Source organism: Microtus oregoni, unplaced genomic scaffold (genome assembly GCF_018167655.1).
Source record: "Microtus oregoni isolate MIOR12 unplaced genomic scaffold, Mior012 000011F_ref0000422, whole genome shotgun sequence".
Taxonomy (NCBI): Eukaryota; Metazoa; Chordata; class Mammalia; order Rodentia; family Cricetidae; genus Microtus; species Microtus oregoni.
Window position 1 is genome coordinate 29,556,766 of NW_024543070.1, and position 27,468 is coordinate 29,584,233.

The 27,468-nt window shown below is 43.2% G+C and overlaps 1 protein-coding gene across 2 annotated transcripts in view; it reads right to left on the bottom strand.

Moving 5' to 3' along the window:
* Positions 1 to 27,468, bottom strand: part of LOC121453322 (microtubule-associated protein RP/EB family member 2) — a 138,171-nt gene that overhangs the window by 100,556 nt on the left and 10,147 nt on the right. For both annotated transcript variants that reach the window (XM_041660003.1, XM_041660002.1), the window contains exon 2: positions 15,319 to 15,380. Coding sequence is in view for 1 of the 2 variants with exons in the window: in XM_041660002.1 (XP_041515936.1) it covers positions 15,319 to 15,380 (62 nt within the window). In the remaining variant the exon portion in view is untranslated. The remainder of the gene's footprint in view (positions 1 to 15,318; positions 15,381 to 27,468) is intronic.

Sequence of the window (27,468 nt, forward strand, 5' to 3'; positions counted from 1 at the left end):
CCAACACAGGCACACAGTAGTGTGACCAAATCAAACCCAGTGGAAGAGCTAAAGAAGGTGGAGCCAAAGCCATATCTAAATGGAACTTCTCTGTTTTTTTCTTTACTTTGTTCTAAGACAGGATCTCACTGTAGATCAGGTCAATTTCAGACTTGTAGGGCTCAGCCTGCTGCTGTACCCCAAGCCACCACACCTGACGAGACTAAAGCCAGTTTGGCTGGGCGTCTTAGGGTTTCTGTTGTTTCAAGAGTGAAGAGACACCATGACCACAGCAACTCTTTTTCTTTTCTTCTTTTTTTTTTCGGGGGGGGGGGGGGGGCTGGTTCAAGACTGGGGTTTCTCCATGTTGCCCTAAAACTTGCTTTGTAGACCACCTGACCTCAAACTCACAGAGATCTGTTTGCCTCTGCCTCCTGAGTACTGGGATACTGTTTTGTTTTCTTTTGTTTTTCTACCTCGGCAACTCTTAAAAGGAAAACATTTAATTGAGGGTGGCTTGCTTACACCTTCAGAGGCTCAGTCCGTTATCATCACGGCGAGGAGCATGGCAACATGCAGGCAGCTATGGTGCTGGAGAAGGAACTGAGAGTCCTGCATCTTGAAGACAACAGGAGATCAACTGAGACACTGGATGGTATCCTGAGCATAGGGAACCTTAAAGCCTGCTCCCACAGTGACACACTTCCTCCAACAAGGCCACACCCACTCCAACAAAGGCACAACTTTTAATAGTGCCACTCCCTATGAGATTATGGGGTTCAATTACATTGAAACTACCACATTAGGGAGGGCACTTGCATTTTGTTTGATAATTTACCCCATGCCCTAAAATACAAACCTTAAAACAGTTAAAACAGTCTGGTGTCTGAGACTCTATACAGTTAGATCCCACCCTGGCTTCTCCTTCTCGCTCAGTCCTGCGTTATTTCCCTGCTTTCCCAACTCTTTGGATGACTTATGCCTAGATTGTCATTTCTCCTCGTTACCTGCTACTTTACAAAGGCAGCCAAGGCTCAAAGACTGTAATAAAATAACCCCGGTTCTCTACAGTTAAAAGCGTGGTGGAACAGCTTCCAGGCATATGATCTCAATCTTTGTGCTAGCAAACGCCAGTTTCCTGACCACAATTCTCTTCTCTCCCTTTATGGTAATGTAATCCAAAATAACTTTTCTTAAATAGATTTGAAATTTAAAAATAATGCTTTAAATTTTGATATCTTAATACACAATGAAAATATCAACATTTGTGGTCATTCGTTTAAATAAATGAATGTCATGAAATCCAGTAAGTTTTATTTTATTGTTGGGAGACTGTGTTGCCCTAAGCAGAGATCCAAAGCGATTGGACAGTTTCTCTCCAAGACACCATTAGTGATGTCTGTGGCTCCTTGCTGGAAGTAATAATGCCATTATACAATGTTGTAAGCTCTCAATTTGTATTTTATGGAAAGTAAGGCAAGTTTTTCTCTAGACCAAGTATGGAAAAGGATGTTAATAGTCTAGTCTACTTTATAAACCAAAGAAATGAATGCTATATGGGCCTGAGACATATCACTCTCCAGGAGGAAAACTAACAACAAAGACACCAGAATTCCCTGAGATCAATGCTAGCAAGCACATACAGAGTCATAACAGAATAAGCCAGCATTCACAGCAGGCAGACAGGAAGACCTGACGACCTAGAATCAAGTCTTTCCAGGAGGCACTCACAGGCTCTTTTTAACCTTTGCTGTTTAAGTCTCTAGGGCAGCTGGCTCTTAACCTGACGGTCGGGGACTCTTGTGAAGTACTGTCTCTTAGCACAGAGGCACAGCTAATGCCAGGGCACAGACAAATGTGTGAATGTGCTCACTTGAAGCTGAGTGATATCTGAGGTTAGGGATGCTGACAGCCCATGTCATCTACAGTACAAGGAGCAGGCCATGTGATGCTGAGCCTGTACAGATGCTACAGCACTCAGAAGCACATACCAAGTGCCCGATAATCTGCAGAGTAGTTAAGATGTATCATCTATGGCTATGGAGACTATTACATTTGCAAAGTAAAAATAAGGCGTGTGAAGAGTTTTTAAAATCAGAGGTAATATCCAATCAGGAAGTTCATAGCATAATAAAAACTGAATTCTCAGGGGATGTGGGGATGAACAGGTCTGAACCTACTTAGGGGTTTTATGTAACTATTTACAACCAATGTTTATAATATATAAAAGTTAACCTTAAAACAGACTCCCTACAGCAAACAGTGCTAGGCTGGTTAAATGGTGGTTTGTGAGGCTATAAACCGGGTCTCATTCTGCAGTTGTCAATCTGCATAGCAGCACGCAAAATTACCCAGGATACAACAGGAAGCAAACAGTGAGGTGCTGGAATGGGCACAAGGTCTAACAGCAGCTGAGTGGAATGTGGATGAGTACTGGAGTGAAAAGACAAGCAAAGCGGAGGCCACACAGTCGTAGACACAGGGCACACGTGGCTCAAGAGGTGTGAAGGACAACAGTAGCGGACACAGGGGATGGGCGGCTCTAGGGATGCAATGCACGATGCAGCAGATGCAGGGACAAAGGGCTCTAGAGAAGCGATGTACAACAGGAGGCCATGGATACAGCTGTGTGGTGTAGGAGGTCATGCTAACTGAGGAGACGTTCATGGCTAGATCGACGAGAGCAACAAATAGCCAATTCTAAGATGATGGATGTGTTTTATTTTTTAAAAAATCTATTATCATTATTTTTTGTATGAGTGAGTGTTTTCCTTGTATATATGTTTATGCATGGCATTTATGCTTGGTGTCACTGGAAGCAAGAAGAGGCTGCCTGATACCCTGGAACTGGAGTTACAGACACTTGTGAGCTGCCATGTGGATGCTGGGACTTGAACCTGAGTCCTTTGGAAGAATAGCCAGTGCTTTTAACCACTGAGCCTCTCTCCAACCCTTCTACACTATTTTTATTAGTGAGAAATTTGAAAACACTATAAAAGCAGGAAAAAAATCCTATACGTGAGAGACAATGAGAAAGTATGCAAGAACCAGTAGGATCTTTGTGACAACTAATTAAGTGGTTATAGATGATACTATATATTTATTGTAATATATAAGTACATGTAAGCACCTAGATAAAAACTAAGGTGATGTAATATGACTTTCTTTCTTGAGTAGTCTTAATAGAACAATCAGTTGTCTTCTATTACATCTTCTATTAGAGCAAAGAAGAGCTAACGTAAGGACTGAAGTGGTAGGGAAAGGAGGAAGAACAGGAGACAGGAGATGGATGGGGGCAGAGGAACAGAGGACAGTAACATGATCTGGACTGTGTTTTCCCTACTCTGCCTCAGTCCCAGGTTAGAAGCCCTGTCTCTAAGCATGAGCATCTAGCTGAGGACACTGCCTGTCTGTACATGTTGGAGATAATGAGGTGTGGATTCGTCTCTGCTTGGGTTCTAACCTGGATTCCCAGCGGGACTTACTATTTAAAATGACAAGTCTTGAACAGCAACGTTACTCATCCATTTGAAACTCTATTTCCATACTTAAAAAGCATTAAAGATTTCATATGAGATACATAGGGTCAAGAAACCATGGGGTAGCGTACATCAGGCTATTATACAGAATGCTAGCACACAGTAGGCACCAAATAAATTCGTTCTCCCATGCTTAGCCCTTTGTAATAGCACTCTGGCATTCGGGCAGAAAGGAAGGTGAGCCCACTATGATGCTGCTCAGATCTGCCGCTCTCCCTGACATATACTTTTATATGACAAGGATCCCTTCACTATCATTCTTTTTGCTGATGGCAGGACCAGGTCAGACCTTTGTGGCCAACAGTCTGGGCTGACCTTCCTGGGTGGCACTATTCACAATTCATTTTCAAAATTCCAGTTCTAGTTAAGCTTGTTTCTGTGGTTGGGGAGGGAGCTTGGTCAGCAAGTTTTTTTCCTGTATAAGTAGAAGGACCTAAGTTTGATCTCCAGAACCTACATAAAACCAGCATGGTAGTACATGCTTAGGAATTCAGTTCTTGGACACAGGTCCCTGGGCACTGACCAGCTAGCTTGGCCTATAAGGATAGGCTGAGATAATATCTCAAAACCAAGAGAAATCATACACACACACACACACACACACACACACACACACACACACACACAGAGGGGGAGAGACACACACACACAGGGGGGGAGGGAGACACACACACACACAGACACATGCTTCTATAGCTTCTAAAATGGGAGCCACTGGTCACATATGGATCACACTGAATTAATCATCATATAATAAAGTCTAAAATACAATTCCCAGAAAAAAAGTACGATTCCCAGGTTTCAGAGATGCATTTGGCATTTTCAGAGGCCATGCATGACTAGTGGTCATCAAATGAGATAACTCGGATGTAGAACATGCCTATTATCATGGCAGGGCAGCTCAACCATTCAGCTTTGACCTTTTAAGGTGATCGGGGGGAAAACAAATGTCATATGATTAGTGTTTATCGTATTTGTTCCTTGCTTCTTTTGTTTTTACCAACTCTCAAACCAGGCCAGTAAAATCAGAAAGTGAGGTCAGATAAAAGGAGACAGTTTTTGGATGGGGCTTTTACAGATACAGCCACCCAGGCAGCAGCTGGTGAGAGTCAGTGATATTCTTTCTGCTGAAGCAGCTCACTTGGGAGGAGAACTGGATATAAGAGGCCGGCCAATGGCAGTGACTTTAGACTATTGCTTCCCTGAATCCTGGTTCTGCATGCAAAAGAAAATCTACAGGGCCACCTGTGACAGTGAAAGTTAGCTGAGCGGCTGACAAGTTTATTTCTATATGCCACACAGCAGGTGCCTTTGGAGCCACAGTCCCTGTACAAGCAGACTTCTGAATGGAGGAGATAGCACCAGGCTACCCAGCAAGCTATTAAGAAACTTGTTGCTGGGCAGTGATGTTGCGTGTGCTTAATTCCAGTGACTGAAAAGTAATTTGTTTTTGTTTTGTCTTGCAGTGTTAAGGGCTAAGCTCAAGGCTGCTCACGCTGAGCCAGGACTCTACCACTGAGCTACAACACCAGCCCTTGTTTTTAATCTTTCATGTCTTTTTTGTGCACACTGCATGTGTGTGGGTACCTGAGAAGGCCAGAAGAGATCATCAGATCTCCTGGAGCTGGACTAACAGGCAGTTGTGAGCCGCCCTATGTTGAGTGCTGGGCATTAAACTTGGGTCCTTTGCCAGAGAAAACATCAAGTGCTCTAAACCCTGAGCCACTTCTCCAGCTTCAACCCTCTGACAGGATGAAATAGGGTGCCTGAGATTCGGAGGGCTGGGGTTACAAACATTCATTAGCATGCCTAACTTCAGAGATGTGTGAAGACAGTGTTCAATAATCTCTATAGTCAACACAGGGCTAAATTAGTTTCAATCCCCATTTTTAATCTTGTTGCAGTCCAAATAAGCAACTCTTTAATGAGTTAGTTTGAGCTTACAAAATTTTAAAGAAAAAAATAATAAAGTATGAGGCTACTTTAAATCACACATACGATTAGAATTCATGTCTCTTTTAAGATGAGCATTATAAAGTGTGCCTCTGCTAGTTGTGTGTCTCTCAAGGGGAATGCTGAGCCCAGCTGGAGAAGCCACAGTCCAAAAGAACAGCATGACTGACCTCATGGACTCTGAAGTTAGGGCTCAGTGCACCGCGTCTCCAGTCAGTGTCCTGCCCTCATTTCAGTGCATTTGAACTTCTCTTCCTTCTCCCTGTACCCACCTTCTCTCTGCACCCACCTTCCCCCTGTGCCCACCCTCTCCCGGTACCCTCCTTCTCCCTGTACCAACCTTTCCCCTATACTCACCCTCTCCCCGTACCCACCTTCTCCCCGTACCCTCCTTCTCCCTGTTCCCATCCTCTCCCCCTCAGCACAAGGTCTTCCTCTGACTTCACAGAAGCTACTCAAGGCACTAGACCAGTCTGAAGTTTCTAGCTGCCCAACTAACAGCTCTAATATCAAAGGACAGTCATCTCACTGTTTCTTGCTCTTTGTAACAACAACACATGCCCTCTCATTCATTGCCTCTTGCTCTTGGAGACCCTGTGTATAACTTTTTAAATGCCGCTTCTACTGACTTTATGTCATTTGAATAGCTCAGATCTCTTCCATCTTAAACTGGCTCCTCTCTAAGGGTTCCTCACCATCCTCATCTTTGTAATCAAACATCTTAAGGGGTACTTATGTTGCTGGATATTTTACCATACTGTGTGAAGATGCGTTGCTGTTTTACCTTGCCTGCCTAATGCACCTGATTGCCTTAAAAACAGCTGAGTGGTCAATAGCTAGACAGGAGAGACTAGGCGGGACTTCTAGGCAGAGAACTCCAGATGAATCTAGCTGCATGGGAGATACCAGCGAGACAATGAGGAAGACACTGAGGATGTACATTATGAAGGATAGGTAACAAGTCATATGGCAAAATGTACATTAATAGAAATGGATTAAGTTTTAAGAGCTAGTTGGGGACAAGTCCAAGCTAAGGCCAAGCTTTCATAATTAATAATAAGTCTCTGTGTCATTATTTGGGAGTTGGTAGTCCCCAAAAGAAAGACTGACTATAATTTTAACCTACCCTCTGCCTTAGAGGTTCTTAACCTGGGGGTTGAATGACCCTTTCACAGGGGTTTCCTAAGACCATTGGAAAACACAGATATTTATATTATGATTAATAACAGTAGCAAAATTACGTTATGAAGTAGCAATGAAAATAATTTTATGGTTGGGAGAGTCACCACAACATGAGGACTGTATTAAAGGGTTGCAGTGTTAGGAAGGTTGGGAAACCCTGCTCTATGTCTCTCTCTCTTTTTAAAATGAGAACTATTTCATATAATATATTCAAATCAGGCCTTTCCCTTCCACAATCCTCCTATATTCTTCCCACCTCCCATATCCATCCAACTCAACATGTTTTCTTTCTCTCTCCCTTTAGAAAGCAAACACGCAAGCAATCAAAAACTGAAAAAAAAAAAAACAGGGTTAAAAAAGAAAGAAAAAAAAATTCAAGCAACACCTCCCATAAAAACACAAGATCTAAAAAAAGAAAAAACCCACAAGATCTGAAACTATGCTATACAGGTAAAAGGCCAGTAAGACAAAACATACCCAAACAAAGGCATATAGAAAAAAAGTTTACAAAATATCACTGAATTCATTTTTGTGTTGGTCATCTACTGCTGGGCATGGAGCCTACCTTTAAGTGTGGTTAATGTACTCAGTGAGATTCAATTGGAGAAAAGTATTTTCTTCCTTTGCAAGTGGGTGCTGATTGAAGATAGCTTCTGGTTAGGGGTGGAAGCCTATGTCTACTTCTCCATCTCAGTGCTGGGATCCCAGTGGCTTGAACTGGTGCATGCCCTGTGTATCGGTCTGTGAGTTCATATGTGGATTAATTCTGTTGTGTCTGGAAGACTCTTGCCTTGGTGTCATGTCCTCTGGCTCTGACAATCTTTCTACCTCCTCTTCCATATAACCCCCATCCTGTGCCCTCTGTATCTTGTTTTCTTCCCCACATCTCAACTTCTCGTATCTGTCTTCTAGTCTGATCACAAGATTGAAATCACAGTTAGCAAAATCTCTTTGTCACTAAACCAGCAAGCACTTTTAGTCATCACCTTTTTTACCATTCGGACCTACCCACTCTTTGCTCATTGTTGCAAAGCTGTTTTTCCTTGACTTTCACAATCTAAGTTTGGCTCTGGTCTTTCTCTGTTTACAGCTAATCTTCATAAGTCAGTCTTTCTTCCTGCCTTATTCTGTCTTTCTCTAAAACTGTAATTAATTTGTGCATATTACAAGTGTGTGTTTGTGTATATACATAGGTATATATGTATATATGATATGTATATCATATGTGTGTATATGATATATATATATATATCATACATTTTTGCCATGCTAACCGCTTATTAGCTTTACAGTTTTGTAATGTTAGATATACTCACATTGTACAACCATTGTCACCAGATATCTTCTGAACTTTTCCCCTTGCTGGGCCAGTGATATGGCTCAGCAGGTAAACACATTTGCCACCAAGACTGCTAACCTTGGAACCCAGATGGTAGAAGAGATCCAATACTCACAAGTTCTTCTCTGATTTCCACATGGGTGCCATAGCAGGGCCCACACCACATAAATGAAAACCTTTTTTAAATTAAAGAATATTCCTCTGTTGACCATGCAAATGAGTCCTTGACCAAGGACTCAATCCTAGCTCCCATCCATTTCCTTGCTCCAGGCAGCCACCATAGCTAGAGGCTCATTAACTTTCACTTGGATTTCTGTGTCTATTCTTGCGTTGCTCCATGATCCAGTTTGTTACACAGCTGCCAGAGGGGCAGATCTGAGATAGAAAGTGGGCTTCTTAATTTTCTGTCTTTGCTGCTTCCCTGCTCTGTCCCTAGTCACTCCTGCCCAGCTTGGTCATGCTTCATGGTTCTCCTGTTATTTTCACAGACCCTCTAAAGCAGCTGCTTTTCCTACCATGGTTCTCTTTCTCCAAATGCCCTCCCCCACGCCTAGACATCCCTCTTTTCTTTTTGGACTGAGGTTGGATGTCACTGAGTTTGGAAGCCTTGTTTGACCTTCCCATATAAGCTGGGGCTTAGTCGCCTCTGTCAGGGGCACCCCAGCACTCCACAGCTGGTAAATGGGACCATCTGTCTCATAACCATCTCCTGGGCTCCATGAGGTCAGAGACCCTGACTAGTCCCAAAATGTTCTTCAGTCCCTGTGCGGCGATTGCATTATAGTAAAAGGTCTATGAACACTTAATATCTATTTCTTCAAAGATTGGCCAGGAAGATTCTAAATATCCTGAAATAAAGGGGGAAACTATACAAGAATACAAAGTACATTCATACTCAACAGCTGTATTGAGAAATTGTTTACCACTTAGCCACATCGTCTTTATTTACTCATCCATCTTTCCAATGGTCTTTGATAAACCATTTCAAAGTAAATCACAGAGAGTATTAATGAATTCCTCAGTCCTGCCAATAGGCTCACAATCATGCAATCTGAACTACTGAGGAAAAAGAGAGCGAGGAACTGTGGATAGAAACTTCTCTTTATTTAAGCAAAATTAATGGACTCAGAAACAAAAACCTAAAGCTCCACCTCAGGGTTCCAGAGAGTTCTATGCCTGTGTTCTCGGTCCACCACTTATCACAAGGCAAACTCGCTAGCTAACAAAAGGGACCCTCTCAAGATCTAGCAGATGTAGAAGGGAACAGGAGAGAAAATATTTCAGAGTATCCATAACATATCCAGGACGTGAGTTACTTCTAATTATCCTCTCAGCAAAGTCAGTGTGTATTATGACTCTGTGTTGGAGATGGAGAGTGTGAGGCTTGGTCAAGAAGAGCCATTTTCCAGAGTCCTAGGCATACGTAGCAAATGTAAGAATGTCTCCCAATTCCCCTTCGTTTCCCAAAGCTCATCATTTATTACTTTTTAAAAATTTAAATAAAAGCAGGGAGATGCTGGTGCATGCCTTTAATTCCAGTATTTGGGAGGCAGAGGCAGGCAGATCTGAGTTTGAGGGTAGCCTGGTCTACAGAGAAACCCTGTCTTGAAAAACCAAAACAACAACAACAGCAAAAACACAAAACAAGTAAAAAACCAAGAAAAGATTTAAATAAAATAATTTGCTATTGTATAAGATGCAGCATGCATCGATTGCTTAGGTTTATTCTCCGTATACTACTTATTAACTCATGGTACAAACGAGGCAGAGAAAACTTAAAGCAGTGAGCACAGAACAGCGGGAATCCAGTCAGCAGGTGCCAACCCTCAGACTCTAGGCAAGTCACTCAGCTCTCCTCCGTCCAGAACGCTGGTCTCAAAAATGAGCAAGTTACACTGCCATTTGATTTGCCAAGTGAGATTTGTTTTTTCTTCTGTATAAAACGCAAAACACAAGAAACACCGCAATTCTTAGTTATCAGTTGATGAGGGCCATGATCCTAGATATTGCTGACCCTGGGCCTACCTGTGCATTCTTACTGAGGATCTCACTGCCCAGGTCAGCTAACTCCAAAGGAGTGGCAGAAAGTCCACATTCCAAAGAACTCTCCCTCACCCAATCCAACTCATCTTCTATAACACAAGCTAGCCTACTTCATATGCTTATAGGTTCTCTCTCTCTCTCTCTCTCTCTCTCTCTCTCTCTCTCTCTCTCTCTCTGTGTGTGTGTGTAGGTTAGAGGACAGCCTTGGATGTCATTCTTGGGGGTTGTCCTGACTGCCTGGTAAGCCCTAAAGGTCCCTTTGTCTTCACCTCTCCAGCAGGGATTTTAAGTGTACACTACCACATCCACCTTTTCATGTAGGTGCTGAGGATCAAACCCACGTCCTCACGCTTGCAAGGCAAGTGTTTTACCAACTGAGCTACCTCCCCAATCCCAGAGTTTTGTTTGTTTAAGATTCTTTGCTCCACTAAAGAGCTTGTGCTGAAGTTCTGTTGTTTACCTTCAATCCCCAGCTGTTAGCATAGAGCCTGGAAAACAGCTGGCATCCGTAGAGGGAATGGGACACGGGCACCATCATCCCTGTGTATCTGAAACCAACTAGTTTTCATGGTTCAGTTCGGTTCACCTCTATGCCCTCTCAAATGTCCATAATCCTTCAGCTGGGCTTCTCCTATAGCGAGTCTCATTTTCTACATTTTATTATTGTCGTTTATGTGTATATTTTTTATTAGGGATTCAAACTGTATGTCATTTACATTAGGTACATGATAAATGTGTAATAAGGACATTGCTCATTCATATGCAATTTATGTATATGTCAAAATAGTATTACTAATACATTCTTTACTCTTTCTGGTAAGATTGCCTTTTTTTTTTTTTTTTTTTTTTTTTTGGTTTTACGAGACAGGGTTTCTCTATGGTTTTTTGGAGCCTGTCCTGGAACTAGCTCTTGTAGACCAGGCTGGTCTTGAACTCACAGAGATCCGCCTGCCTCTGCCTTCCAAGTGCTGGGATTAAAGGCGTGCGCCACCACCGCCCGGCTTAAAATTGCCTTTTTGATTTCACATTTTAAAAATGTGAAAATAGGGGGCTGGAGAGATGGCTCAGCGGTTAAGAGCATTCCCTGCTCTTCCAAAGGTCCTGAGTTCAATTCTCAGCAACCACATGGTGGCTCACAACCATCTGTAATGAGGTCTGGTGCCCTCTTCTGTCCTTCAGGCATACACGCAGAAAGAATATTGTATACATAATAAATAACTAAATAAATATTTAAAAAATGTGAAAATAATAACCTCCCACTGTATGTTTGAAAACTATTCCTTGTGGTATATAAATGTGGTAAACTAGATTCAAAATTATAGAAATGGTCAATGACTTAGGAATCCCAATGCTAGAATTCTGCCCTTGGGAAACAAATAAAGGTGACAGATTAGACCCAACCAGGGACCTCAAGATGTAGGCAAGGACTTTCTGATTGGTTCTGGTTGCTCAGGAGATAAGACTGGAAATTGACCAATGGGACGCTGTGACATTAGAAAGTTTCTACACTACAGAAGAACCCTAAATGGAGGGGAGACAGCTTACAGAGTGGGAGAAAATCCACACCAGCTATATAGACTTTTCATTTTCATTTCTGTGTGTGCCTGTGTGTGTGTGTGTAACTGGAGGCCACAGGGCTACATCAAGGATCTTTCTCTATTCCTCTCCATCTACTTTTTGAGGCAATCTCTCAATGAACCTGGAGCTCCTCACTGATTGGCTAACCTGGCTGCCATTGAATCCTGGCACACTCCTGTCTCTGCCAAGCAGCCCCAGGATGACAGCCATGCACCATCATGCCAGCTTTTTTATGTGGACACTGGACTTCTGAACCCAGGTCCTCATTGTGTGAGCAAGTACTCTGCCCACTGAGCCATCTTTCCAGCGGCCCCCTCCCCCGCCAGCCACTACAGCCAAAGAACCGAAAACTAAACAAGAAAGCAAAGAGCACAATCAATAATAAACTAATACAATAAGCAGACAATTACTAAAATATAAAATACAAATAGCCAATAAACATAGGAAAAACATTTGCAACTTACTAACCATCAGAGAAATGTAAATGTCATCTCACCCCAGTCAGATGGTCACTAATAGCACAGACAGCAGATGCTGGTGTAATGTAGACAGTAGTGAACCTTAGCACACCGCTGGTTGGGCTGTAAACTAGAGCAGCTACTTTAGAAGCTAGTGGGAAGCTTCTGAAAACTTAAATCCACCATACAATGGAGCTGTTCTTACTCTTGGGCATCTACCTGAAGGAGTCAGGTCCAGATCATCGAGATATTGTGTTTCAGTGCTTATTACAGCAGAATGGACAACATCTAAGCTACGGAACCAAACCAGTCCTTCACTAACGGAGGAAAGGATAAAGGAGATGTGGTTTACATACACAGTGGAATTCTTTTAGCTATGAAGAAAGACAAAGTTGGATCACACTACAGCTTCCATTCCGAGATTTTTCTTAGTTTGACTTTTAAATTTTGTTTTATGTGTGGGTGGGTGGGGGGTGGGGTTGCAAAGGCAGAGGGCAGATGTGAGGGGATAGGGAGATGAGTGGGATCATGATGTGAAGTCCATAAATAATTGATAGAAAGTTAAAAAAGAAGGAAAGACAAAGCTATGCCATTTGCAGATAAGTGCATGTGCCTCGAAGTAATTGTATTAAGAAAGTTAGGTCTGCCTCACAAAAGCTCACACCAGGTGTTTCTCCCATGGGTGTGTCTTATTCAGATACAGTAAATCATTTGTGTGTATATGACATGAAAGCAGACGTGAAACTGTCTAAGAGAACAAAATATCAACAGGAGGAGTGGAGAGAACGGGGGGCAGGAGAGTGTGCATGCATGTGTAGGTATGCCTGTGTGTGGCAGTCATGGGCCAACCATAGATGCTCAGAAGCTTCCATCTTTGAGTCAGGGTCTCAGGGTCTATCATTGGCCTAGGGCTTGTCAAGTAAACGAGGCTGACTGGCTAATGAGTCCCAGGGACCTACCTCTTCCTGCCTCCTCAGTGCCGAGATGACACGCGTGGACCACTACCATTGGGGATTTTTAAAGGTTGATGAGCTGGTTTTGTTTTTAAATTTTAAAAACATTTATTTACTTGCTTTTATGTATGGATATTTTGCCTGCATGTGTGTCGGTGCAACGTATGTGTGCCTGGTCAGAAGGTGGCTTTGGATCCCTCTGAACGGGAGTTAGGGATGGTCATGAGCCACCACGTGAATGTTGGGAACCAACCCCAGACCCTCTGCGAGAACAAGTGCTCTTAAGTGCTGAGTTATTATTCCAGTCCATGTCTGGTTTTTCACTTGGGTTCTAGGACTCAAAACTCAGGTCCTCATGCTTGCATGGCAGGTACCTTCCTTAATGAGCTGTTCCACTTGTATGAAAATTAAAGTAAAATTAAAAAATTGTCCCATAGCTCCAGAGAGAAGATTTATAAAGAGATATAGACTAGATAACGGCTCATCTTTTTCTACTACTTCAACCATGCCAGTTGGGATGCGGGATAATGATAAAAACGGAGACATTTCTGAGGGCAGACAGGGTACTAGTGGGTCCATTCTCAGGGCTCTGAAAGTTAGTTAGGATTACCCCAGACATCCAGACAGATCCACCAGAGGGTCAGGACCTATTTAAGGCCCCCTGTACCCTGCAGGGCCTGCTTCCTAGGAGTACAGGAAGTTCAGGCAGACTCTCGGTTCTTCCTTGTTCACTTTCTCTTTGCTGCCTTTCTACACCCTGACCGCACTTTGCTCTAAAGTCTGCTGGGCTCTGGGACGCTCAGGGTCCGGATGTCTACTTGATGAGAGTGAAAAAGGGTTTGCTCATCCCCTCTGATAACCCTTAATCATCCCAGACCAATACAAATGGCAGTTCTGGACACACACATTTCTCTTGGTGCAATACCAAGGGGACTTCCTGATAAGTAACCTGGGTGTGTGTGTGGGGGGGGGGCAGAGTTCGGGTTTCTTTTCTCAAAGGAGCCTCTCAACAGTGCCTGTCACCCCTATAGCATTTCTCACAGTGGGGGTGAAAGCGAAAGTGTCACACACACAGATTTGAGCCTTGAATGCAGACGAATGCCTGTTGGAGAATTATTCACAGACTTGGGTCATATATACCAATGCTTTCGAGAGAGCCAACTATCTGAAGATGGGTTTCTAGTTTTAGCATTCCAGAAGTTAAAATAACACATACAATTCCACACACACCCTCTACACTTCTACACATTCTTTTTGATATTATGAAGGAAAGGAAAACACTTTTGATGAAGTCTAGGTAGAACCTGATGCTTCCTGAGACCAGTCTCCACGGAAACAATTAAGGCGCATGTATAGCTTTGAAATCTCTCTGAATGACTTTCCAAATATTGCCATCTGGTGGAATTTTAGTTAATTGTTCCTTTGTTCTAAGGAGCCACTGGAGGCGAATTTTGAAGGCATTGTCAGGCAGAGGTTTAGGGTACCACTGGGATACAGCTGAAGCTCAAAACGACCCTGTCTCAAACAAACCAGAAACTGAAAACAAAAAGGGGCCTTTGCCTTTGTCATGATAGGTGCATTGGTCCCATGACCCTCTCACTCCTTCTCTCATCTCCCTCCCTTTTTCCTTCTTCCTCTTCCTTTCTTTCCTTCCCTCTTTCCATCCCTGCCTTCCTTCTTCACCATGCCCTCTCACTTCATAGAGGCTCACCTTATACTCTCAACACTAACAAACACAACGATATTTATTTAAAAATAGCCAGAGGAGGCTGGAGACATGGCCCAGAGGTTAAGAGCACTGACTGCTCTTCTAGAGGACCTGGATTCCATTCCCAGAACCCACATGGCAGCTCACAACTGTCTGTAACTCCAGCTCCAGGGTATCTGACACCCTCACACAGACATACATGCAGGCAAGACGCCAATGCACATAAAATAAAACTAGCTAACTAACTAGCTAAATAAATAAATAAATAAAAAAGTGAAGTTCACTACTTTTCTCTATTAAAAATAACTAGAAACGTCGCAGGATTATTTTCACCATATCTTGATATGTCTCCCTCCAGTGGCCACTACTAAGGTCTCCCGAATTCAGCTTTCACTGGCGTGACCGTGCTTCAGAGGACTTTGTGAATATATCACTTGCACCTCTGTGGAGCACGTTTATTCAAACACTGCCTTCAACCACGCAGTGGAATTTTGAAGCCGCGCTGGTTACTTGGGCAGTAGCATCAGTCACTTCAACTTAACCCACAGACAAGGCATCTACAAGCTAGGTCATCTTGAAACCTTACTTTGAACATCCAGGCGCTCTCCCTGGCTGTTGAAATGAATGGTTCCTCTGGGAAACGGGGCCCTGGAAGAGGAAAAGAATGAGAAAGTAATGTCATGAATAAAGAATTCAAAGCACTACCATTACCTCCGCCCATATCTAAAACCAACTGATTTTACTTTGAAAACTTGAAATTTTAGTATATTGACAGATATAGATAAGATCTCCCAGTCTCCTTAGCATGGTGTGATATAATAAAAGTTCTACACCACCAGATAACTCAGAAGCAGGGCCTTTACTCGGGTGTCATGTGCCAACATCAGTTAGTGTCTGGACTTGCTCAAACTTGGCTATTTTAAATCTAGTATCAATATGGGCTTCGCTAAAAACGTTTTTGGCTAATTTGGACAACATAAACATTATAAACAATGCCAAGCTAGACTTGAAAAAAATACACACAACAGAAATGTATTTGCTTTCTAAGAGTTCACTATTCCCTCCACAATACTATCAGGTTAAACCATACAGTTGATGAGGAATAGACCCAATTCTGGAGTCCAAGAGATGTGGGAGCTCCTGGCTTCGAGGCCCACCACGGAGGCTAAAGGGGAGACTGCTAATGGTCCCACTAGATACTGCTAAGTGACCTGCCATGCATGTATGCACAGCTTACCCATCTTTCCCATCATCCTCAGCAACAAGTGATAGACGACCCTTCCCACCTTCCACCTGGATTCTCTCCCTGAAGATTCATCTGCTATGTTTTCTGTCTATGACCAACTCAGGAATGCTTTTGGTTTCTCTCCCTCTCCCCACCCCGCCCCAGAGACAGGGTTTCTCTGTACATCCCTGGCTGTCTTGGAACTCACTCTGTAGACCAGGCTGGCCTTGAACTCAAGAGATCTGCCTGCCTCTCAAGTGCTGGGGACAAATACATGCACCATCACTGCCTGGCTCTTCTTTTGGTCCTTTTTAGAACCAACCATGCACAAAATAACACATCTACAGCAAATTTAACACCGTGAGATTCATCTGGGACAAGGCTCTAAAGATGCTACTGTTGATTTTTAAAAGGGGAAATTTTTACAGTTTATGTAAGGGTAGTGAAGAAGAAAAGAATATAAATGTTGAATGAATTAAAGCTCGGTGACAGCTGAATTGTTAAGGTTACACAAGGGCACATCCTCCAGTCCAGGGGTCAGAAACCCCAAAGTCTCCAAAATCTAAGCATCCTTGCATAGTTTCATGCTGACAACTGTTGCATGAGGCTGCTTGTTTGTTCCCGGCTGTTCAGCACCGAAATAATCACACAGAAACTGTATTCATTACAACACTGCTTGCCGATTAGCTTATGTATATATTTCTAGCTCACTCTTATCTCTTAAATTAACCCATTTCTGTTATTTTATATTTTACTGTGAAGCTCCTGGTCTACCAGCAAGGTTCCAGCATGTCTGTTTCTGGAGGTGGCTCCATGGCTTCTCACTGACTCCGCCTTCTTTCTCCCAGCATTCAGTTTAGTTTTCCCTGCCTAGCTCTGTTCTGCCCTGCTATGGGTCCAAAGCAGTTTCTTTATTAACCAATGGTATTCACAGGATACAGAGGGGAATCCCACATCACATGACCATTTAAAATATTATATAAAATGGCCTTGGGATTACATGCCCAAGGTGTATATGAAGCACAATGAGTTTTGTGTTAGACTTAGGTCCCATCCTCAAGAGAACTCATGATGTATATGCAAATATTAAAAAATGTCAAAACAGTTGAAATCTCATATCTGGGACCAAGCATTTCAGTTAAGAGAAACTCACCTATAGTGTTCAAAGTTCAGATGAAAACTTATATTTTCTTACTTATTTAAAACTTTGAATATTTCACATTAACGATTTCAAGAATAGAATTCAGGTAAACTCACTATATATATAAAATTTTATATTGAACAGATAGAATGAATGTCCTTATTTGTTTTTTGTTTTATAACAGAATTACTTCTGTGCTGTTATTTCATGTTTCTTTAATTTAACACTAGTTTAGTAAAATTCAGATTAAAAAACTCAGCTCGTACCAATATTGACTCTCATTCTAAAGTTTTCCAATTTTTCAGAAATCTTAACTGAATCAGAATAAAACTTTCACTTTTCTTCTTTATTTAACTAGTCCCCAGTAGCTAAGTTATTAAACAAGAGGCGGGAGCACAAAGTGTATCTACAAACCAGACAACTAGCCCTTAGAAGATTCTGTCTCATCTGTACACAAGTGACCTTTCTCTGTTTATTCAATACAGCCAGTTGTTAATTGCTTAGCAGCTGTGACAGACCAGCTTGGAGAATCGTGAGATCATCCATGGAACCCTGTACACAGATTTTTGTCTAATTTCATTAGATAAAGCCATCTTATTATAAACAAAACGGAGACTCAGAATGGGGCAATCAGTCGGATATGTAGCTACCAGGGGACTATACCTTACAGACTTTATTTACCATCTGCTCTCTCTACTTCTCACGTCTTGAATCCTAAAAGCCAGTCCTTTGGGGCTGGAGAGATGATCAGTGGTTAAGAGCATTGGCTGCTTTTGCTGAGGACCCAAGTTCAGTTCCAAGAAGCCACATGGTAATGCTAGGAGCTCCAGCGACCTCTTCTGGTCTCTGCAGACACAGCACATACACACGCAGGCAAAACACACATACACATATGATACAAATAAATCTTTTTTAAAAAGCTAGCCCTTTGATAAATCTTAGAAAGAGCTGGGAAGAAAGAGTCATAAGCAAACAGGAGATCTGGGATCCAGAGCCTAGCCAAGATTCTTAGTCTTGATGTCAAACTTACAGTCCAAAAGAAAATGGATCAATTGGTCTTTTTTTTTTTTAACTTTTGCTCATGTGAAGTAGATATAAATGCAAAACATGAACCAGGAGAGACATTTTGTCTATATCTCAACAGCAAGAAAAAAACAATTGGGCAAGAAATAAGAAGGAACACTTAACTGAGGAAGGAGGGCAGAGAGCAAACGAAGCTGAAGATTAAATGGTAAGATGTAAGTATGAGAATAATAAGCTAGCTGCAATGAAGGCTAGCAATAATATACAACATGAGGGCAGGGAGTCAGACTGGATCGCTTGTATGGCATTTGTAAGACTCAGCATAAAAAGCCCAGCTTTTCATAAAAGCAGCCCGGATGAACCTTCCCAGCACTTCCTTGATAGAATAATTTAAAGTTTTCTCTGGTGTAATCCCACTTCTGCCTACATTTACCTTTACAACTTTTTATTATCTTCTTTTATTTTATGTTTGAGTGTTTTGCCTAGGGGTGTCTGTGCAGCACATGACTGTCCGGTCCCCATGAAGATCAGAGAAAGGCATTGGATCTCCCGGAACTGGAGTTACAGAGAGTAGAGGGCTACCAGGAGGATGCTGGGAACCTCCGAGCCAGCTCTCTAGCCTCCCACCTGTGCAATTCTTAATCGAAAGTGGAAACATTAATACAAACACAGTGAGAACTTCCGGTGGGTTCGACAGATCAGTTTCATACTTCATCCAACTTAATGGATCTAAATTTTTTGATGGCCACCCCAAGCAGGAATTCCTCTGGATTATACATCTAGCTGTATAGGAATAAAATTTTATTTTCTGTAGGATTTTGTAGACAAGGCAGATGGTGTGTTTCTAAACTGAACACAATGTGACTCTCATTTTATCAGATCACACAGACTTTCGGTCTTCTGTGATACTGAGCACCAGGGAACTCTTGAGAAATGAGCAGGATTGAACCAAGTACATTCTCTACTTTCATAGAAGTATACCCTCTAGAAGTTTCTAATCCTTTTTTCAACAAACTCAGAATTCTAGCATCTCATATCCAAGATATGCCAGCAGAATATCTGCTTTACTTAGAAAGATTTTCCCTCCCTTGAGCCCAAATTACTGCCATCTTTATGCCTGGCCATAAAACCTCAGGAACATAAGAGATACATCAGGATAGAAACATGGATGTAAAAGTATTTCTAATCATGCATGCCATTGGCTAACTCATTGTTCTTTTATTGCTTGGTACCTGGGCAATATAGCTTCCAATCCACACAAGGTCAAACCATTCCCTTCTTAGAGACAGCATCAGGCCTCCTTAGCTGCTCCTGGTTTTTTTCAAGAAGGTGGTACAGCTGGGGCCTGAGTCTGGGTTTCCGCTCAGGGTTTGACTTGGCTGTCCCAGGTCTTCAGAACGAACTGTATCCGACTTCTAAACTCCCTACTGCACCCTGAGAAGCTGCACGGCTCCAGCTGCAGATCCTAGTCGATCATGCGGGAGGTCCACAGCTTTCTAGGAACGGGACATCTTATAAACATTAGCAGAGAGGCACATGCTATTAATCCCGAGACTGATCTTACTTGATACCAACTTCCAGCAGCACCACATCAATTAGTGGTCTTGGGCTGGGATTGTGGCCTCTCCAGGGGAAGCCTAGAGCTGCCAGGGGCTCACTGCCGGGAATCACAGGGCTCAGCACGCAGCAGAGAAACCAAACACCAGTGGGGGAGGGTATGCGCTGGCAATGGAGGTCAGGTTCCACAGGATCTTGGATGTTAAGTCTGGTATGACTCATTCTCCTTAAGAAAGACAAATTACCAAATGATCCGTGCTATGTATTTAAGGACTTTAAAAAAATTGCTCTATGATAAAGGGATTTGGGCAGTATATACTGAGGGTGGTAATGGCGGTATAAACATCTCAGGGTTGCATGATTTGGTTTCCATACACTGAAAGGACAATCCCAAATGATAGCTACACATTTGGCTTCTTTTCCTTCAAGCACAGCATAATGCTCTTCCTAGAATCCTGTATTGATCCATCTGTTGCTTCCCACGTGAACCAGGACAAAAATAATTTTTAAGATTGCCCTTTCTATTTTTCTATTTATTTCTATTTTATTTTTTAAAGAGTGATGCTGTGAAAGATAAATTCTTTAAAAAAGGACCAGGCAAGCTGCATCCCTAAGAAATGTTGCCTGTACTGTAACCCCACAGAATGTAAAATTCTTTAAAAAGACCAGGCAAACTGCATCCGTGAGAAATGTTGCCTGCACTGTAATCACACAAAATGCTTTCTATAATTGCACCATTGAAACCAAATCTTTGATCTATTTTTAATCATCTGACATTGGAAACATGGTAGGTACAGAATAGCCTTTGCTCTGTGTGTGATTGATACCAAAATATAGCAAAGCAGAAAAGCTGCCCTGAGAGCTTCAGCTTCATGTCTGATATCACAGCTTATAGTACAGTGTTTGGGGCACGGCTGGAACAAAAGACATGTTTTTTATGTGTCCCGTCTTTGTTGTCTGCTGTTTTCCTGGTCCACTAGGAGAGCAGCATGCTAAAGGTGTTACAGGGTAACACTCTATAGGCTCTGCCAGGACACTGGTGTTCGGGGCGCCATAATCTCCCTTAAAACACAAAAGGACTCCACTGTTTGTATTGTGCTTTGGGAAAATCTTGTAAAACTCTCATTTTTTTTTCCTTACTATTTTCAACAAAGTGTGCAAAATGTGTTAGTGAATGGAACTGTGGAAATGTTGGCATAGCCTCTGGATGTGAGTTTCCTGCCTAAGCCTTTGTGAAGAGCCCTGGGTTGCTCTTGGTGCCTCTGCTGTGGACTTTTCCTCGTAGAGGAACCTACTGCTGAAAGTTTGGGAGTTGTATCAGTAACTCGATTCCTTGCGTGGAAGACGCCCTGAACTCCATCTAACTAGGAAATAGTCTAGGATGTTCCACAGGTGAAGCTCCATTCCCACTTGAGGGAGATGCCAGAGGTGAAGCTCCAGTCCCACTTGAGGGAGAAGGGGTTTTTTGGAGGAAGTCCAACCAAAACGTCCAGTGTGAAAATATTTGCCTGTGTGCATACTCTCACCTGTGGGCACATGTGTTTGTATGTTCATGTATATGGAACCTAGAGGTCAATGTGAAATATTGTCATGCCTCCAGAACCATCTCTTTTATTTCTTAAGATGGGGTCTCCTTTTAGCCTGGACTTCACTGAGTAGGCTTAGATAGCCTATCAACAAACCCCAGGAATTCTCCTGACTCTGCCTCCCAATACCAGGATTTAAAAAATCCATAAATAAATTTAATAAAGAAAATCCCATACACAAGAAAAAATAATGGAAAGTATAGACGTGAAGCTGTCTGGTGGAACATCAAGGGAAACAGAGAACAGAAAGGAGGGCTCACAGGGGCAAAGCAGGGACCATGAGGACATCCTCAGCACACACTGCACACCTTATGAAATGCCTTTATTAATACAGTACTGTGGAAATTAGTACAGTGATGTATGAAATTGTAAAAATAAAAACATCAACCCTTCCAATTGGTTTCAAGGCATGAAGACAAAATAAATTACTACTGACTTGCAGAAAAACAAAAAACCTTGAAAGGTGGTGATACACACCTTTAATCCAGCACTCAGGAGGCAGAGGCAGGCAGATCTCTGAGTTCAAGGCCAACCTGGTCTAAAGAGAGACAGCCAGGGCTACACAGAAAACCCCTGACTTGAAAATCAAAAACAAAAACAAAACAAAAGGCCTGCACACAACCATTCTTGGATTTCTTATGTAGTTTCTGGGATTGAACTCAAGCCCTTATGTTTAACCTAGCAACACTTTATTGACTGAATGAATATCTTACCAGCCTCCTCGAAGTTTTTCAAGAACTTCCTTCCCTTATATTTTTGTTGTTTTTTTTTTACAATTTTTCTTTTGTATTTTTTTGCGTACGAGTGATTTGTCTGCATGCATATATACACACCATGGATGGCTATGCCTGCAGAGGTCATAAGCAAGCACTGGATCCTCTTGAACTGGATTTAGGGGGGCTGCGAACCACCATGTGTGTGCCAGAAACCGAACACGGGTCCTCAGCAAGGGCAGCAAATAGCCCTTGAGCCACTAATCTTGTGCCCCAATTTCTTTTCCTTTTGTGAGGTGGGGTCTTGCTGTGCAGCCCATGTTGGCTTGGAAGTTGCTATATACATCAGGTTGCCATCAATCTTGTGATCCTCCTGCCTCTGTCTTCTGAACGCTGAGATTATAGGCAAGTACTACCACAACTGCAACTTTTCCATATATACCCGTCAGTTCTCAAATCATAACTTATCTGCTCCCTCCTTTGGAGGTTCCCGTGGCTGCTTTTGGGTAGGTTTTTTTCTCTCCTTTATAACGTTGCTGTGAGAACGTACCTGGGCTCTGACTAGAAGACACAAAACTGTCCCAGTGTCCCCTCGCCTTTCCCCACCATTTCCTCTCTTACTCACCCTGCCCCACCTGCAAGAAGCCCTTCTAGACCCTTGTCCTCTAGCCATTTCCCCTGCACCCCAGAATACTGTGCTAAAGGATACTGTGCTTGGGGGTGAGGTTTTCATCTCCACAGAGAGCACACGCTCGAATCCCACCGGATACTCCTGCCCTGTGACCATCTCCTATGAGCTTGGCATTGCGTTAAAAAGTAGGTAGCAGCTTAAGTGTGAATAAGGTATGACATCCTACACTGCGATCTGCAGGAAGCTTCCATTATAGCTCTCTGAAATAAAGATGACTTAAGGGATTTTACTCTTCAGGTGGAGAAACCAAGGTGCAGAGAGGTAGCAGCTGACATGGGTGCAGCCGGGCAAATACTAGGTTTTTGATTCCTAACCACACACATTTCCTACAAATTCATTCTGACCCTGTTTGCCTTTTTACCATATAATTCAAAACTCAGACTTGTATATGGTAGCAGGACACGAGCTTCTCAGCTTTAGAGTTTTTATATGAGGTTCCTTTTTTTAAAATTTTATTTGTTCAGCAGTCATTGAGCACGTATGAATCGGTGCCACTCACGAACAGCCAGTGTGCACCAGGTGCTGTGTTAGCACATGGATCAGTTTTTTCTCTTCAAACCTCAGGAGGGGCATGCTTCTCCATGGCTCATAGATGCACGGATTGAGGCTGTGGCAGGATGGGGCCCAAGCCCACGCTTGTTGGTCTGGGCAGCTGGAGGTTTTGCTACCGACACGCTTACCTGTCAGATGCCAGGCGCTGTGCTAGATGAAGGAGATGTGTACAGTGCCAGCAGACACGCGGATGAGTTAGCGACAAACACTTAATAGTCATAATCCAGGGCTGTGAGCGCGCTGCTAAGGACAGGGAGTGACACACTAACGGGAAAGACTCATCGCTGCTATTGTCTCGACTAGTGTGCAGATAGTGAGTGTTGTGTTCTTTACTCTGAAAGCGAGCATCTTGCGTCTCAATTTCAGCTAAGGGAGTGTTTTTCAGACTGTGATTCGCCTGGCAGTCTTGTTAAAAGACCTGCTCTTGAAAAACTGCAGATTGTGACTCAGTAGCAAGGGGCAGGGGTGGGAGCCCAGCATTCTCCCCACCTTTTAAGAGCTTCCAGGGGACGCTGGTGCTGCTGGTCTGAGGACCATTCCTTGAGTTGCAAGGCACATGACCTCTCTCAAGACTCTTTCCAAAACCTGCTACTATGGCAACCTAACACACTCAGCCAGATGGCCCATTCACTCAGTCGATCCTGATTCAAATGCATTCATTCATAGTTGAGACCTTGCAATGGACCGAAAAAGAAAAGAAATTAAGACGGAAAGTCCATCCTTTGGGGCATCTAGCTTCTTGCCACTTTCCTTGTCCTCTCAAGTCTCTAATCCTTCAGGGTAATGGATTTGTCCAGTGTCGCAGATCCTTAGGGAACGTTCTCTGCTGTCTAAGGTGATACCGACTCAATTAGTTAATTACTCTGCAAATGCACCGAGATTGATTAATACCCTTTTATGCTTTCCCCTCTGCTGACCAGAATAGATAGCTCTGGATCTCATCATATGAGTACCTTCAATGAAATAGCTGTTATTTTTCTTAGACGCCAGAGACTGACACGGGTGTCTTCAATGTTTCACCTTATTTATTTATTCTTACGACAAGGTTTATTACTGAACTAATTTATCTACCCTGGCTAGCCAATAGGCTCTGGGCCCTGTGTGCCCTGTGCCCCTATTTCTGCCTTCCCAGTGCTAGGCTTAGAGGCATGTGTCTTTTTTGTTGTTGTTTGGTTTTTTGAGACAGGGTTTCACTGTGTAGCCTTGGCCGTCCAGGAACTTGTTCTGTAGACCAGATTGGTCTCCAAAACATAGAGATTTGCCTGCTTTTGCCTCTCAAGTGCTGGGACTAAAGGGGTATGCCAACACCACCTGGCCCTGTTTTTTTCTCCCCTAATGAGGGTGCAGAGGATCCAAACTCTCCTCCTGATGCTTGTGAGTTAAGCACTCAGAGCTGAGTCGTTTCTTTTATGTTTATTTGTGTGGACAATGGCATCTCTAAACCACCACACAAATATCCAGTGTGTGAGATACAGGAGTATGGTCATGTGACTTCCTGATCTGTCAGAAGAAAACAAGTAAAACCTTAACTCCTTCACCTTGCTGTTTCCAAACCAGTTGTGCCGAGGGTGCCACAGAGCTACTTGGGATGCTAGGCTTGTCCTACCACCCTTCCCCAAAAGCCTCTGATTCCAAATGCCTTCTGACATGGCCTGTGCTTCAGCCACATCCGGAACAGCTAATCATGCCCTCTCATGATGCACTGGGAATTTGAAACAGAGAAGTGCCTATGAATTCCAGAAGGTCAAGGGGCCCCTGTTTACGGTTTCTTCAATTTTAAATCATTACCCATCTTTCTGAGAGAAACATGAGATCTTTTTTAGGTTGGGTCACTGCTTTAGTTCAGTATCTTCATGGGTTAACAGACCTTCCAAGGACACCCTGAGATTTGTAAACCTGCCTAGAGAAGCATCGGAACTGCAGTAAAGATCCCTGGGTGCAGCATTTCCCCAATTGTGTGACTTTGGGCATGCCATCTAAACTCTGGGCTCTTGTGTTTATAGTGTTCTATAAAGTGTCTACATAAAGAATTGCTGTGTTGCTGTATATAAAAATTCCTTAGCAACCATAAATGGCTACAGAAGTGGAAAAGACAACTTTATGACCATTATTAAACAGTTGACATTCTGGGTGATAACTCAGTTGGTACAGCGCTTGCCTGCCGCACAAGCGTGAAGACCTGAGGTCCGGCTGCAGAACTCACATAAAAAGCCGGTGTGCTGTTGCATCCCCGAAACGCTGGCGCTGAAGGAGATGAGACAGACACACACCCAGGCCTGCTGGCCAGCTGGCCTAGTCTCTAGACCACCAAGAGAGACCTTGTTTCAAACAAACAAACAACCTCCCCCCACCAAATCAACAGCAACAAACAAGATGGACACCCCCAGAGAAAGGACAGTTGAGGTTGTCTTCTGGCCTCCATATAAATTCACATCATAAATGCATCTACACACCTGCGCTTGCTCTCTCTCTCTCTCTCTCTCTCTCTCTCTCTCTCTCTCTGTCAACTCTGGATCAGAGTGTTGTAGAGTCAGAAGTAATAAATAGAATTAACTCTAGGGAATCCCAATAACTAGAACAGATTAAGAGAATTTGTAGGGCCTGGGTCTACCCCTGCTCCTGGGGTTACTTGAGGACAGTTTCTGGTCAGCCAGCTAAAACATTCTGTTTGTTTTTGTACTCCTTCTGCCCTGCCTGTTGATTGGCTGTAGGGCATTGTTTACTCCATCTTGGGTGTGGCAATTTCCCACCTTCGGGGGTGGGGGGGAGGTGGGGGGGTTGGGGGGGGGAGAATTCCTTGTATAGCAGTTAGGTATATAAGGATTTCCACAAAGTTGAACAAAGGGCATTCGGTTGATCTCTTTTTAAATGACCCAGGTCTCTGTGTGTTCTTTCAATCTCCAGGCCCTTGTCTGGTTCGCATGTAGTACAGTGACGCATGAGAGGGTAACACAGAATCCGGTGTTACAAGAATTCCTTTAAAATTGTTTCCTTGGGCTGGAGAGATGGCTCAGTGGTTAAGAGCACTGACTGCTATTCCAGAGGTCCCAGCAACCTCATGGTGGCTCACAGCCATCTATCATGAGACTTGGTGTCCCATTCTGGCATGCAGGACACATGGGAGGAATGCTGTACACACAGTAAATCTTTAAAAAAAAATAAAATTGTTTCCTTTAGGGGACATTGAACCCAGGATTTTCTGCATGCTAGGGGAATCTAAGCTATATCTCTGACTCCAGAACACCCGATCTTAAGAGATCTTAAGACATAGTTTAACAGAAGGAACCCTAATAAGTTCCTGGGACAGGAGGACCCTCACTGGCTTTTCTCAAGGTGCACAGGAGCTAGGGGAGTACCTAAGATGGCTTACCAAGCACCCACAAAACCAAGATATGAATTAAAAATGCAAAGATGTGGCAACTTTTAAGTGTTTCCACGGATGTTTTTATCTAGAAGAAAAGGAGGAAGTAGGAGATGATCCACTAAGTGGCCTGAAGCTCCCCCATGCTTCCATTCTGCCATGAACAATGCAAGGCATGTGACTCAGAGCTGTGCGCTGACCCTGAGATCCTGCTGAAAACTCTGATTCCGCAGTCATCTAGACAGGAGCAACAGCAGCAGCTCTGATTGGGCCCACAGAAGTAGCAGAGTGTCCCGGACCGTGTCAGAGTGCAGCAACACGGTGGCCCTGGAAGGGAAGGATGGCTCACTTTTGTCCTTGCTGAGCTCCACTAGACATTCACTTTCGGGTCTCTGGACCACAGAAAATGCAATCATTTATCCCTCTGGTCACAACCACTGATGTGGGACGTCTATAACCTAAGGACAACCCAATTCCAGCTTTCAAAAGATGAAACTTCCTTTTCATTAGTCTAAAGGAAATGCTTCTCCAAGCTTGGTTTACTCCTATGTTTAGAGTTTCTTCTTGTCCCTGTATGCTCTGGTGCCTTTAGAGGGGACATGTTAGCGTCTGAGAACCAAGCAGTAACAGGAGACAATGAGATGCAACCTCTCTGGCTGTCTCTGTATGTTCAGGGATGAAGGGAATACAGCACAGTGCTAACCTGGTCACTAGCTCTGATTTTCCCTATCTCTCCCTGCTCTTCAGTAAGATAATGCAGATGTTGTCTTTGTTTCCAGGCCCAGCTGATTGATGAAGGAGGATCTAATGACGACCATTCAGAGGAAACCATTGCATGGGTATCAACATGTGAAGAGCTGGGAGATTTCAGAGAAGACCTTTTGCTT